This window comes from Puma concolor, chromosome A3 (genome assembly GCF_028749965.1).
Source record: "Puma concolor isolate L17-30 chromosome A3, mPumCon1.1.hap2, whole genome shotgun sequence".
In the NCBI taxonomy this organism is placed as follows: domain Eukaryota; kingdom Metazoa; phylum Chordata; class Mammalia; order Carnivora; family Felidae; genus Puma; species Puma concolor.
The window spans coordinates 31,286,032-31,302,282 of NC_141669.1; the positions used below are offsets into that span (position 1 = coordinate 31,286,032).

General features: G+C 39.4%; 1 protein-coding gene across 6 annotated transcripts in view; it reads left to right on the plus strand.

The window, feature by feature from the left end:
* Positions 1-16,251, plus strand: part of RMDN2 (regulator of microtubule dynamics 2) — a 79,306-nt gene that overhangs the window by 51,093 nt on the left and 11,962 nt on the right. For all 6 annotated transcript variants that reach the window (XM_086700386.1, XM_086700388.1, XM_086700387.1 and 3 more), the window contains 3 exons: positions 7,121-7,219; positions 15,823-15,876; positions 15,965-16,045. In XM_086700386.1, the coding sequence (XP_086556512.1) occupies positions 7,121-7,219; positions 15,823-15,876; positions 15,965-16,045 (234 nt within the window). The remainder of the gene's footprint in view (positions 1-7,120; positions 7,220-15,822; positions 15,877-15,964; positions 16,046-16,251) is intronic.

Here is a 16,251-nt window from a genome sequence, read left to right on the forward strand (position 1 = left end):
CTTTGGAAATAATCGGATACTATCTTTTAAATCTGATTACTTGCCTACCATATGACCCACAGTGGTGCCTACGCTAGAGAAAGTCTTGCAAATGTACTCTGGAAGGCATGTACAAGAATGCCTGCAGCAACCTTGTTCCTAAGAGCAAGAAAATGAAAAAGATCCAAATGTCCATTTGCAAAAGAGTGGATGAAAAATCACTGACATATGTTTAAATGATGGAATGTTTCACAGCTATTTAAATGACAGAACTTCAGTCACACTCAGCAACCTGGATAAAATCTTAAAACTATAATAAGTGAAAAAAATAAGTCATAGAAAGAAATAAACAACATGGGATCATTTTTTTTAAAGTAAAAAAAAAAGCAAAAATAAACAGAGCAATAAGTAACACTATGTAGGAAAGCAAGGGAATAATTTTGTTTAATAGAGGTTAATGGCTACTAGAAACCTAGAAGATGATACTGGGAAGGAAGGCACTTGATGGGGTTGAGAGAGTATCAGTACCCTCTTAAGTATTCATTTCTGAATCCTTTTAATCTTTTATGGTAAACCTCTAATATTCATATTTGGTAAAAAAGAAAAGTTTTTAAAAGGAAGCAAAAAATACTGTGCATCCCCTGTAGAAGAGGACTGATGCACACAACTTGCAAGCACTGTGCCCCTGCCCACATGTGCTTTGCAGAGTGGCCCAGCTGGCCCCTGTCTTGGCAGCAGCTGCACATCTCCTGTGGAAAAGGACCAGCACCACCTTGTTAAGGGTACACACCCTGCCCACTATGTTCAAGGGCAGGTGATATATCTGACTTTCCTAACACAGAGAAACAGGCACAGAGAGTTAGGCAAAATGAGGAGACAGAGGAATATATCCCAGATGAAACAATAGGACAAAATGACAGCAAGAGACCTAAGGGAAACATAGATAAGTAATATGCCTGATAGAGAATTTAGAGTAATGATCACAAAGCTACTCACTGGACTTGAGAAGAGAGTGGAGGACATCAGCAAGACCCTTAACGCAGAAATAGCAAAGAACCAATCAGAGTTGAAGAACTCAATAATTGAAATTAAAAGTGCACTGGATGGAATAAATAGCAGGCTAGAAGAAACAGAAGGACGAATCAGTGATCTGGAGGACAGAGTAATAGAAAGGAATCAAGCTGAGCAAGTGAGAGAAAAGAAATTATGCAAGATGAGAATAGACTTAGGGAACTCAGTGACTCCATCAAATGTAATTAACAATTGCATTATAGGGATCCCAGAAGAAGAATAAGAGGAAAAAGAGGGCAGAATATTTGAAGAAACAATTACTGAAAACTTCTTGATTTGGGAGAAGGAAACAGAAATTTAGATCCAGGAGGTACAGAGATCCCCCAACAAAATCAACCCAAGGAGGTCCACACCAAGACATACAGTAATTAAAATGGCAAAAAGCAGTGGTAAAGAATTTTAAAAGCAGCAAGAGAAAATAAAACAGTTACATATGAGGGAAACCCCATAAGGCTAGAGACAGGTTCTTCAACACAAACTTTGCAGGCCAGAAGGGAGTGGCATGATATATTCAAAGTGCTGAAAAGAAAAAATCTATAGCCAAGAATACCCTATCCAGCAAGGCTACCATTCGGAATAGAAGGAAAGATAAAGAGTTTCCCAGACAAACAAAAATTAAAAGAATTCAGGACTACTAAACCAGCCCTATAAGAAATGTTAAAGGGGACTCTGTGAGTGGAAAGGAAAAACCATCAATAAGAGTAAGAAAGGTAGAAAGCACAAAAGCAATAAAAATAAGTATATCTTTTCAAATGCCCATGGAACATTCTCCAGAAGAGATCACATGTTAGGCCATGAAACAAGTCTCAACAAATTCAAAAAGTCATACCATGCGTCTTTTCTGACCACAATGCTGTAAAACTAGAAATCAACTGCAAGAAAAAAATCTGGAAAGAACACAAATACATGGAGGTTAAATAATATGCTACTAATCAATGGATGAGTCAACCAAAAAATTAAAGAGGAAATAAAAAAATACATGGAGGCAAATGAAAATGAAAACACAATAATACAAAATCTTTGGGGTCCAGCAAAAGTGGTTCTAAGAGAGAAGTTTATAGCAATACAGGTCTACCTCAAGAAGCAAGAAAAATCTCAAATAACCTAACATGACAACTAAAAGAGCTAGAAAAAGAAGAACAAACAAAACCCAAATCCAGCAGAAGGAAGGAAATAATAAAGATTAGAGCAGAAATAAATGATACAGAAAAAGAAGGGAAGGAAGGAAGGGAAGGCAGGAAAGAAGGAAGGAAGGAAGAAAGGAAGGAAGGAAGGAAGGAAGGAAGGAAGGAAGGAAGGAAGGAAGGAAGACGGACAGATCAGTGAAACTAGGAGCTGGTTCCTTAAACAGAGCAACAAAATTGATAAACCTCTAGCCAGACTCATCAAAAAATAACAAAACAAAAACAAAAACAAAAAGAGGACTCAAATAGAAACAAAAGAGGAGAAATAACTGACCCCACAGAAATACAAAGGATTATAAGAGAATATTATGCAAATTTATCCCAACAAACTGGACAACCTAGAAGAGATAGATAAATTCCTAGAAACTATATAACCTACCAAAACTGAAACAGGAAGAAATGCAAGATTTGAGCAGATTGATTACCAGCAGTGAAATTAAATAGTAATTTAAAAACTCCCAACAAATAAAAGTCCAGATGGTTTCACAGGTGAATTCTACCATATATTTAAAGAAGAGTTAATACTTATTCTTGTCAAACTTTTCTTAAAAATAGAAGAGGAAGGAAAACTTCCAAATGCATTCTAATAGGCCAGCATTACCCTGATTCCAAAACCAGATAAAGACACACTACAAAAAATAACTACAAGCCAATATCTCTGATGAACATACATGCAAAAATCCTCAACAAAATAATAGCAAACCAAATCTAACAATAGATTCAAAAAGTCATTTACCATGATCAAGTGGGATTTATTTCTGGCATGCAAGAGTGGTTCATTGTTTGCAAATCAGTCAGTGTGATACATCACATTATTAAGAGAAAGGATAAAAACCATATGAACATTTCAATAGATGCAGAAAAAGCATTTGACAGAGTAAATATCCATTCATGATAAACATGCTCAACAAAGTTGGTTTAGAGGAAACCTACCTCAACATCATAAAGGCCTTATGTGGAAAGACAGCTGAGAGCTTTTCCCCTAAGGTCAGGAACAGTGCAGTGATGTCCACTCTCACCACTTTTATTTAACATAGTACTGGAAGTCCTAGCCACAGCAATCAGACAAAAAGAAGGAGAAGGGGAAGGGGAAGAAGAAGAAATAAAAGGCATTCAAATTGGTAGGGAAGAAGTAAAACTTTCACTATTTGCAGTTGGGAGAATCTAAATATAGAAAAAATATGGGGCGCCTGGGTGGCGCAGTCGGTTAAGCCTCCGACTTCAGCTCAGGTCACGATCTCGCGGTCCGTGAGTTCGAGCCCCGCGTCGGGCTCTGGGCTGACGGCTCGGAGCCTGGAGCCTGCTTCCAATTCTGTGTCTCCCTCTCTCTCTGCCCCTCCCCCGTTCATGCTCTGTCTCTCTCTGTCCCAAAAATAAATAAAAAAAAAAAAAAAAAAAAGAAAAAAGAAAGACTTCCTCGAAAAACTACTAGAACTAATAAATGAATTCATTCAGGTCACAGGACAAGAAATCCCCATGTACAGAAATCTGTTGAGTTTCTAACAGCAGCAGAAAGAAAAATTAAGAAAATGATCCCGGGGCACCTGGGTGAGTCAATTGGCTGAACGTCTGGCTTTGGTTTAGGGCATGATCTCGCAGTCCGTGAGTTCGTGCCCCACGTCGGGCTCTGTTCCGTCAGCTCAGAGCCTGGAGCCTGCTTCAGATTTTGTGTCTCCCTCTCTCTCTGCCCCGCCCCCACTCACACTCTGTCTCTCTCTGTCTCTCAAAAATGAATAAAATGTTTAAAAATTAAAAAAAGAATCCCATTTACTATTGTAACAAAAATAATAAAATGCCTAGGAATAAACTTAAAGAGGTGAAAGACCTGTACTCAGAAAACTATAAAACATTAATGAAAGGAACTGAAGATAACACAAAGAAATGGGAAGACATCCATACTCATGTATTGAAACAACAAATATTGTCAAAATGTCTGTACTCTCCAAACAATCTATAGATTTGATGCAATCCCTATCAAAATACCAACAGCATTTTTCACAGAACTAGAACAAGCAATCCTAAAATTTGTATGGAACCACAGAAGACCCTGAATAGCCAAAGCATTCTTGAAAAGCAAAAGTGGCAGTATCAGAATTCCAGACTTCAAGTTATATTACAAAGCTGTAGCAATCAAAACAGTTTGTACTAGCACAAACATAGACATGTAATCAATAGAACAGAATAGGAAGCCCAGAAGTAAATCCACAATGACATGGTCAATTGATCTTTGACAAAGGAGGCAAGAATATGCTATGGGAAAAAGACAGTCTCTTCAACAAATGGTGTTGGGAAAACTGGACAGCAACATGAAACCGGATCACTTTCTTTCACCATACACAAAGTCAAAATGGAATAAAGATCTAAATGTGAGCCCTGAAACCATAAAAATCCTAGAAGAGAGCACAGGCAGTAATTTCTCTGATATTGGCCATAACAACATCTTTCTAGATGATTCTCCTGAGGCAAGGGAAACAGAAGCAAAAATAAACTATTGGGACTGCCTCAAAATAAAAATTTTCGACACAGCAAAGGAAACAACCAAAAAAACTAAAAGACAACCTACTGAATGGGAGAATATATTTGCCAATAACATATCTGATAAAGGGTTAGTATCCAAAATATATAAAGAACGTACACAACTCAATACCCAAAAAACAAATAATCCAATTAAAACATGAGAAGACATGAACAGACATTTCTCCAAAGAAGATATACAGATGGACAACAGACACATGAATAAGTGTTCAACATCACTCATCATCAGGGAAATGGAAATCTAAACCACAATGAGATATCACCTCACATCTATTGGAATGACTAAAATCAAAAACACAAGAAATAACAAGTGTTGGTGAGGATGTAGAGAAATAGGAACCCTTATGCACTGTTGGTGGGAATGCAAACTGGTGCAGACACTGTGGAAGGTAGTATGGAGGTTCCTTGAAAAATTATAAATAGAACTACTCTATGATCCAGTAATCACACTACTGGATATTTACCAAAGGATACAAAAACATTAATTCCAAGGAATACATGCACCCCTATGTTTATTGCAACATTATTTATAATAGCCAAATTATAGAAGGAACCTAAGTATCCATTGATACATGAATAGATAAAGAAGAAGTGGTATTTATACACAGTAGAATATTATTCAGCCATAAAAAGAATGGAATCTTGCCATTTGCAACAACATGACAGATCTAGTGGGTTTAACACTAAGTGAAATAAGTTAGAGAAAGACAATATTTTATGATTTCACTCATATGTGGAATTCAAGAAACAAACAAGGGAAAAAAGAAAAGAGACAAACCAAAAAACAAACACTTGACTAAGAGAACAAACAGATGGTTACCAGAGGGACAGTGGCGGGTAGATGGGGGAAATAGGTAAAGGGGATTAAGAGTACACTTATCTTGGGGTGCCTGGGTGGCTTAGTCGGTTAAGCATCCGACTTCGGCTCAGGTCATGATCTCGCAGTCCGTGAGTTCAAGCCCCGCATCGGGCTCTGTGCTGACAGCTCAGAGCCTGGAGCCTGTTTCAAATTCTGTGTCTCCCTCTCTCTCTGACCCTCCCCCATTCATGCTGTCTCTCCCTGTCTCAAAAATAAATAAATGGTAGGGGCGCCTGGGTGGCGCAGTCGGTTAAGCGGCCGACTTCAGCCAGGTCACGATCTCGCGGTCCGTGAGTTCGAGCCCCGCGTCGGGCTCTGGGCTGATGGCTCGGAGCCTGGAGCCTGTTTCCGATTCTGTGTCTCCCTCTTTCTCTGCCCCTCCCCCGTTCATGCTCTGTCTCTCTCTGTCCCAAAAATAAATAAAAAAAATGTTGAAAAAAAAAAAATTTAAAAAAAAAAAAATAAATAAATGGTAAAAAAAAAAAAAAAATTAAAAAAAAAAGAGTACATTTATCTCGTAGAGTACTGAGTGATATATGAAAGTGTTGAATCACTATATTGTACACCTGAAGCTAACATAACACTGTATGTTAACTCAACTGGAATTAAAATAAAATGATGGCGGAAGGAAGCAAAAAATAAATGATAACAGGAAATTGAATTTTGGTGGTTATTGGTTAAAAAATTTTTCTCCTGGATTGTAAATATGTATACTGAGACCTCGCTCTACACTCCCCCCGGGTTGAGGATCCTTGTTCTATTTACATTTCTGTGATGCTGTATTCTGGATCAGGTTGGCAGCGGGAAGTAGGCAGTAAGAAAGAAAAGGTGGGGTCTGGTAGCTCCTATACTCCATGCAAAGAAATACTGTATGGCCATCTCAGACTCTTGAATCACATGAACAAACAGGATCAGCATTATTCCCCATCCCCACCCCTGACTCTGATTGAACACACATCTCATCATGAGTATTTTATTTTTTATTTTATTTATTATTTTTTTAATTTTTTAACGTTTATTTATTTTTGAGACAGAGAGAGACAGAGCATGAATGGGGAGGGGCAGAGAGAGAGGGAGACAGAATCCGAAGCAGGCTCCAGGCTCTGAGCCATCAGCCCAGAGCCCGATGCGGGGCTCGAACTCACGGACTGTGAGATCGTGACCTGAGCTGAAGTCGGATGCTTAACCGACTGAGCCACCCAGGCGCCCCTCATCATGAGTATTTTAAATTGGTTTGGTAACCAGTGCTTTTTAGAGCTCATAGTTTGTTAGAATTATAAAAAAGGGAAGGTACAATATTAGTATCATTAAGTTGATCTCTGTCGTGTATGTTATTTAGGAATATGTTCATATTTATGTATTATACGCATACACACACATATACACCTACACACGCACACACACACACGCACACACACACATCTAACTGAGGAGAGATTCTTCATTCAAAAAGTGAAAACTCTCTAAGAATGATATTGCTTCATATTTGCAGGTCTCGAAACTGAGCTGGATTGAGAAAAAAATGGCTGCTACTCTGTTTGGAAAAATACCATCCTCAACTGTAGAAGAAGCTTTGCAAAATTTCCTTAAGGTATATTTTGTGTATCCATTATTTTAGTATCGAACTGGCTATATGATCTGCGTTAGTCCCCCCTACCCTTCTTCATGTAGATCTCCAATGGAAGCCTGGGGTGGAGTCCTAGTTTTAGCATGTCCAAACTGCTTCCCAGAGCAGCTAGTTATTCCCTAGGTCCTAGGTACAGCCCTTACTACCAAATCCAAGAGCAGCTCTCCAGGTTGTGTGAGCATGTGCAAAAGCATTCATGCCCTGATTATTAGACTTGGTTCCAAATTCTCGTAATGAGCCTAATATAGAACCAGTTTAATCTTAAAGAACTAAAAGATGCCAAAAGGGAGAGTTATTTCAAAAGCCATTCTACAGGTTGCAGACAGTTCTCTAGAACATTCTTAGGGTATCAGACCAAACCAGTATTTTCATTCCTGTCTTAAAATGTATAATAAAACTCTAAACAGTAATATATGTGTGTGCATATAATCAACTTTCTGGTAGGCTAATCCCTTTATCTTTCTCTGGAACCAGTTATAGAATCTTATAGAGACTAAGATGTTTCATCTTTTTCGTCTACCTATTTCAGATTTGTAACAATAGAGACAAAATCAGACTCTAAATTGTATTGTCCAACATTTTGTACCTTCTCATATTTTTTTGTTGTATCTTAGGGATCAATTTTGTAGAACTGAAAGGGATTTGGGGAACACATATTCTAAGATCACAGGTACATTTCATTGTACTTTCCATTTATGAATGAATGCTTAGTGCCTACCTACTGTGCTCTGTGGAAAAAAATAAATGTTCTGAGCTTAAGCATGAGTCCAGTGGGAAAAAGTACAGGGAATAAAAGTACAAGGGCCAGATGTTTCTTATTTTTTATTTAATGTGATCTTTTTTTGTTTTATAAAAAGGAAATCAAGGGGCACCTGGGTGGCTCAGTCAGTTGAGCATCCAACTCTTGATTTTGGCTCAGGTCATGATCCCAGGGTCATGGGATCGAGCCCCACATCGGGCTCTGCACTGAGCATGGAACCTGCTTAAGATTCTGTCTCTCTCTGCCCCTCTCCCTTACCTGTGCTGTCTCTCTCTAAATTAAATTAAAATTAGATTAAATTAAAACTTAAAAAAAGGAAATCAAGACCTCAGGAACTTAATTTTTTCTAGTGTCACACAATGGCAGACCAAAGACATGAATGTAGTTTAAAACTGTATCATCCTTATTTCTTCACCTTTTATCCACCACTGGTAATTTGTTATTTCATTTTAAATTTATAAGAATACAGATCATAGTAGGGGCACCTGGGTGCCTTAGTCGGTCATGTGACCAACTCTTGATTTCTGCTCAGGTCATGATCTCACAGTTGTAGGATCAAGCCCCAAGTTGGACTTCATGCTGTGTGTGGAGTCTGTTGGAGATTCTCTCTCTCTTTCTTGCTCTCTGCCCCTCCCCCATTCACACACACACACACACACACACACACACACACACTCTCTCTCTCTCTCACTCTTTTTCTCTCTCTCTCTCTCTGTCTCTCAAAATAAATAAATAAACATTTAAAAAAAAGAATATAGATCATGGGTATATTTAAGCTAAATGGTTCATAGAAGGTGCTAAGCTAATTAGGAAAAATGTCGTTGGGGCTTGAAACTCATTTCTCCATAGTAGCAGTTATAAATGGGGGATCAGATCTTTAGGACACTGCCCCCAAATTCTTAAGGTGCTAATATACCTGAAATATTACACAGATAAAATCAAAAGTGATCAGAGGCCCAGCGATGTAGAGGTAAGGATTGCAACCTCTAGAACTCTATAGACCACCTGGTTAAATCTCAGTTCTGCCACTTACCGGCTGATTAACATTAGACGAGTTTCTTAACCTTTCTCTCAAGTTCATCAATAACATGGAGAGAATAGTACCTGACTCAGAGTGTTGTTGTGAACGTTAAATAAGTTAATACAAGTAGATTACTTAGCGATTTCCTAGCTCCTAGGAAGTGCTCCATATCAGCTCAGAAAATGTTAATGTTATTAAAATGCAAACACCTTGACAAACCATCTTGGGGACCTCCCCATTCAGTCTTGACTTAGATTCTGTCTGAAAATGCATTTGGTGGTGTTTGTTCAGAGAGTCAGAAGGCATCAGGAAAGCTCCCTTCTACATTGACTGCAACATCTGGGGGTACTGAGGAGCCCAGAGTGCTAAGGGCAAAGGCTGGGGAGGAAGTGAGAAATCTGGGAGGTATGGGGAGGAGAAGGAACTTGGATCCCATGCCCTAGGAGAGTCTGCAACCCCTAGTCCCGGTAGGAAGTCGTGTTTTTGGACCCTAGACTGTAGGACTCCTGTCCCCAGCTCTGTCTCTCCAAAGAGGATTCATAGGGGCCAGGAATGTGTCCCTAGACCATCCATCTCAGTTCTGGAGAGATGTAGAGCATTAGCTTTAGAATCAGTTTGAGATCTGGGCCTCTCCCTGTCCCTGTGACCTGGCCGTGTTTCTTTATTTCTCCTAATCTTAAATTCTTCATCTGTGAAGCAGATGAATACCTACTTTATATGATTTGTGGTACAATTCATCAAATAATGCTTGTAATTTTCTTGGCCCAGGACCTCGCACATTAACTACTCTAACTACAAATAAACATTCACTGCTATTATTTTGCTCTTATAACTGGTGAAATTTGATCCTCCCACAGCATCACAGCAATCCAGGGAGGTGATTTTAGATCAGGAGTCATCTGTGAATCCTCTGTGGGAATTCTTTCAAACTATAGCATGCTTCCCACCTCATCCAAAATTCTGGCATAATTCCCTCGGGCAGTGGTTCTCAACCTTGGCTGTACATTAGAATCATCTGGAGAGCTGAGACTGAGCCTTGCATGGAGTCCACACTGTCAGCACAGAGCCTGTTTGGGATTCTCTCTCTCCCTCTCTCTCTGCCCCTCCCCAACTTGCTCGCTCTCTCTCTTTCTCTCTCTCAAATAATAAGTGGGTGAACTTTGAAAAAAAAAATGCCAGCCCAGACCATGACCCAGACTAATTATTTCAGAATCTTTGAATATATTAAGATATAGTTTATATTCAATAAAATGCACCCATTTTAAGTGTGCAGTTCATTGAAGCTTGGCAAATTAATACACTCAGGTAACCACCACCATTTTAAGATTTAGAACATTTCCATCACTTTCAAGAGTTCTCTTTGCCCCTCTGCTGTCAATTTCCCTCAGCCCCTGCCCCAGGCAACCACTGATCTGCTTTTCTGTTTTTTTGACCTATTCTAAAAGTTTATATAAATGGAATCATTGAGCTTTTACTTTGAGTATCTGGCTTCCTTTGCTCAGCATAATGTTTTGAGATTCATTCATTTCATCGGTGTATCCATAGTTCCTTTTTACTGCCTTGTAATATTCCATTTCGTGGATATACCACAGTCTGCTTATGCATTTGCCCATTGGTGGACATTTGCGTTGTGTCCAATTTGGGGCTATTATTAATAAAGCTTCAATGAACATTCATATGCAAGCTTTTGTGTAGACATGTTTTTAATTTTCTTTGGTAAGTACCTAGGAATGGAATTATTGGGTCACAACAAAGTGTTTTTAAAACCTGATCAGTGTTTTTAAAGCTCTCAGAGCTATTCCTGTGCAGCCCATGGCGTGGTTGACAGCCTGAAATCAGTGCCTGGGTGTGTGTAGTAGATAACAGGTGTGGCAGTGTTGGGGGATAGACGGGCGGCCCTGATCTCACTCACTCTTTGCAACATAAGACCTCTGGATCTCCCTGAGTGGTTTTACCACCTGCAGAGCCTTCTTCTATGCCCTGATATGGTGGAGGGCTATGGCTTGAGTTTATGAGATGTTTTTAAAACAATGCTAGCTTATTCAGTAATGTGTATTAAGCACATACCTAGTACCAGCATGGCCAACGTAGGGAATGCAGAAATGACCAATGCATCTCCTGTCTCCAGGGAACTTGTACAGCCAAGACCAAGTAAACAGCTACAATATTCTCTGCCAGGTATTATTATAGGGTGTTCTAAGAGCCTAGCTAGGAACTGCTTCTTAACTAGAACATTCTACTGAGCATTAGGTACTTACCTAAATAACTACCTTCCTTGTTATTTAGGCAAGCCCTTTGGTAAAAAGTTAGAATCTGCTCCATTTTAGGAAGTTGGTGTTGTTAGTAGCCTATGTACCTTTGGCGGCTTCTTTTTTTTTTAACCATGAGCACAAAAAGAAAGAGATGTTCTGATTTATAATCAGGATGGCTAATTAAACATAAGTGCTAAGGTATATATGCAGGATTAAAATGCCAATATTAAAGTAATAAGCAGTCCCTATCAAAATAACACCAGCATTCTTCACAGAGCTAGAACAAACAATCCTAAAATTTGTATGGAACCACAAAAGACCCCAAATAGCCAAAGCAATCTTGAAAAAGAAAACCGAAGCTGGAGGCATCACACCCCCGGACTTCAAGCTTTATTACGAAGCTGTAATCATCAAGACAGTATGGTACTGGCACAAAAACAGACACTGATATCAATGGAACAGAATAGAAAACCCAGAAATGGACCCACAAACATATGGCCAACTACTCTTTGACAAAGTAGGAAAGACTATCCAATGGAATAAGGACAGTCTCTTCAACAAATCCTGTTGGGAAAACTGGACAGCGACATGCAGAAGATTGAACCTGGACCACTTTCTTACACCATATACAAAAATAAACTCAAAACAGATGAAAGACCTAAATGTAAGAGAGGAAGCCATCAAAATCCTAGAGGAGAGAGCAGGCAAAAACCTCTTTGACCTCGGCAGCAGCAATTTCTTACTCAGCACATCTCCAGAGGCAAGGGAAACAAAAGCAAAATTGAACTATTGGGACCTCATCAAAATAAAAAGCTTCTGCATGGCGAAGGAAACAATCAGCAAAACTAAAAGGCAACCAATGGAATGGAAGAAGGTATTTGCAAATGACATAGTAGATAAAGGGTTAGTATACAAAATCTATAAAGAACTTATCAAACTCAACACCGCCCCCCCCAAAAAAAAAATCCAGTGAAGAAATGGGCAAAAGACATGAATAGACGCTTCTCCAAAGAAGACATCCAGATGGCAGACAGACACATAAAAAAAAATGTTCAACATCACTCATCATCCTGGAAATACAAATCAAAACCATAATGAGATACCACCTCACATCTGTCAGAATGGCTAACATGAACAACTCGGGCAACAACAGATGTGGAGAAAGAGGATCTCTTTTGCACTGCTGGTAGGAATGCAAACTGGTACACCCACTCGGGAAAACAATATGGAGGTTCCTCAAAAAATTAAAAATAGAATTACTCTATGATCCACCAATTGCACTACTAGGTGTCTATCCAAGGGATACAGGTGTGCTGTTTCGAAGGGGCACATGCACCCCTATATATGTAGCAGCACTATCAACAATAGCCAAAGTATGGAAAGAGCCCAAATGTCCATTGACGGATGAATGGATAAAGAAGATGTGGTATATATATATATACAATGGAGTATTACTCAGCAATCAAAAAGAATGATCTTTCCATTTGCAACTATGTGGATGGAACTAGAGAGTATTATGCTAAGCAAAATTAGTCAGTCAGAGAAAGACAAATATCATATGACTTCACTCATATGAGGACTTTAAGACACAGAACAGATGACCATAAGGGAAGGGAAACAAAAATAATATAAAAACAGGGAGGGGACAAAACATAAGAGACTCTTAAATATAGATAACAAGCAGAGGGTTGTGGGAGGGGGAAATGGGCTAAATGGGTAAGGGGCATTAAGGAATCTACTCCTGAAATCATTGTTGCGCTATAGCCTAACTTTTATGTAAATTTAAAAAAATAATTAACTAAAAAAAAGAAATAAGCTGCTTATTCTCATATGTTGAAGCAAGTTTTATGAACAGGTTTTGGACAGAGCTGGGCAACTACTGGACGTAGAAGAAGGTGCAACAGAACAAAGTTTAATCAAAGTCTTCCTTTTAGAGAGACTTAAAAAATGCACTTAGTAGACTTGAAGAGTAGAGATGGAAATGATCGGACAAGAGAGAACCAGCAGAACCAGCACTCATCAATACCATGGGTGGCTCTCTAGGCTTTTCCAGGCTGTGGCTAGGATTGAACTTGACAGTGTCCTCCCATCTGTTGGCAGCCTTGCTGTTTCACTAGCAAGTTCTTGGCCAGATCTACACACTGTTCATCTACTCGGTCCTAAAGAATAAACACCCAGTTTGACTCTCCAGCCCAAGACACTTTATCCTAGGATCCTTCCCTTTTGGGTTTTGTAGAGTATATGCCCTTTACCAAAGATGTGAACTCCTCAGCCCCCTAAGTCTTAGATCCACCCAATAGTATCCATCTTTAAAATGCATGTATCTGGGGCGCCTAGGTGGCTCAGTCGGTTAAGCGGCCGACTTCGGCTCAGGTCATGATCTCGCAGTCCGTGAGTTCGAGCCCCGCGTCGGGCTCTGTGCTGACAGCTCAGAGCCTGGAGCCTGTTTCGGATTCTGTGTCTCCCTCTCTCTGACCCTCCCCCATTCATGCTCTGCTCTGTCTTTCTCTGTCTTAAAAATAAATAAACGTTAAAAAAAAATTTTAAAAAAAATACATGTATCCTTTGACTCAGCAATTCAACTTCCAGGTGTCTCTTCTACAGACATAATCACACTTGTACACAAGTATACAGGAGAAAGTATTTCACTGATCATTACTGGTAACAGTAAAAAAATGTCTAAATATGTAATAAAGAATGCTTAATTTAATTAAGGCATATGCGTAATATGAAATACACCTCTTAGGAACGAGGTAGATCTGTGTATGCAACACAGAAATGTGTCTGTGATATGTTGTGGGAAAAAAAGTTTTGGACCAATATACAGAAATGGTCCCATATTCATTTTTTTCCAAAGTGAATTTTTGTTTTTTTTTTTTTACTTGTGTATGCTTGATAAAGGGTCTGGTAAGATTCATGTCAAACTGTTGATAGTGGTTACCCCTGGGAGATGAGATTGAAATTGAAAATAAAGTCAGAACAAAGAAGCACTCACTTTTTAGTTTTGGAAATGTTCGTATCACTTGTATCTTGTAAAACGTGCATATCTTTGTAAATTTTTTAAAGTAACCTTCTTGGGGCTTCTGGAGGAAGTTAAGCATCCAACTCTTGGTTTCGGCTCAGGTTGTGAGCTCACAGTTCATGGGTTCAAGCCTTACATTGGGCTTTGCACTGACAGCACGGAGTCTGCTTGGGATTCTCTCTCTCCCTCTCTCTCTCTCTGTCCCTCCCCCTGCTCTCTCTCTCTCTCTCAAAATAAATAATAAACATAAAAAAAAAAAAAGTAACCTTCTTCGCTTGGGTTCTACGTCTCTCTGGGTTGGGTTCCAAGGTCAGATTGAGAGCTTATTTGCATTGGCCCTTAATACAGCAGCAGCTGACCGAAGATTGACTTAGGTTCTAAGAAGTGCTCTCTAGTAACAATGCCAGGCGCCTGCAAGAATTCTTATTCACCAGAGATAAAGAAAGGGAACTGATGCATAAATGTTTAGTAGATGTGTGGGGTGCCTGGGTGGCTCAGTCAGTTAAGCATCCGACTTCAGCTCAGGTCATGATCTTGTGGTTTGTGAGTTCGAACCCCCGCACTGGTCTCTTGTGCTGACAGCTCAGAGCCTGGAGCCTGCTTTGGATTCTGTGTCTCCCTCTCTCTCTTGCTCCTTCCTAGCTCACACTCTCTGTCTCTCTCTGTCTCTCTCTCTCTCTCCCTCTCAAAAACAAATAAACATTAAAAAAAAGTTTAGTAGATGTGCATAAGAGTTTAGTAAAGTGCCTTCATAATACCCACTTATTAAAATTTGTAAGTAGGTCTGCTACTTGGACTAGTTGTTTCCCGGGTCTGTCTTTTCTTCAAAAATACTTGACGCAATGGACTTTAGATATTATTCAGCCCGTGGGATGTGTTGAAATCATAAGAAATCAAATACTAACGTGGTGGAGGATGTTTGTCATGGGATACCTATCATCCTCTAATTGTCTCCTAAATAGACTAAATTGTATAGGACTTGTCTTGGGAGCATGTATCGCCAATTGTTTCTGTCCTCGAAAAGAAAAAAGGAGAAAGGATAGGTTATACAAAGGAATCCTGAAATCTTAAAGGATCTCATTGTTTCATAAGCTCTATGAGCATAATAATAATAATCTCATTTTTTTAATGTTTATTTCTGAGACAGAGAGAGACAGAACATGAGTGTGGGAGGGGCAGAGAAAGAGGGAGACACAGAATCCGAAGCAGGCTCCAGGCTCCGAGCTGTCAGCACAGAGCCCGACGTGGGGCTCAAACCCACGAACTGTGAGATCATGCCCCGAGTCGAAGTCGGACGCTTAACCGACTGAGTCACCCAGGCGCCCCAATAATAATCTCATTTTAATGGATAATCTCAAAAGCTGTATTTCCACCATACTTGAATTGATCAAACGAGTCAGATGTAATACAACCAATCTAAATTTTTCAGACAACTTGGTTAATATCTGATTCTTTGCTGGTTGTTATAATATTGCCCCATTTATTCTTTTTTCTGTTCTCTCTTAAAATCAGGTTGAAGAACTACACCCTGGTTTTTCTAAGTCCAATTACTTGTTCTTGGCCAAGGTAAGGAAGACCACTTGTTTTAAGATCACTTTGAATGCATTACATAAAAATGGGATTCCCTTTCACATTGTCGACTTTTCATTTCTAGTGTTACATCGATCTTGAACAAACAGATGACGCTGTGAAGTTTTGTAATTTGGCAGTATTGCTCCCTTGTGTTACCAAAGAGGTAAGTCCCAACAGGGACAGCGAAGGCTGTTATTTTCACCAGTACTTTTCTAGCTCCAGATAGGAACAGCTGGCTTAGATGCGTCTGGATTTTTCTTCCATACTAAAACATTTGGGATTTCACTGGGATTGAACATGTGCTGTGAAGTTTTTAGGATTGCTGTGGGTAACCCTTCACCAGCAGACTCCCTGTCTCTTTAAGGGACA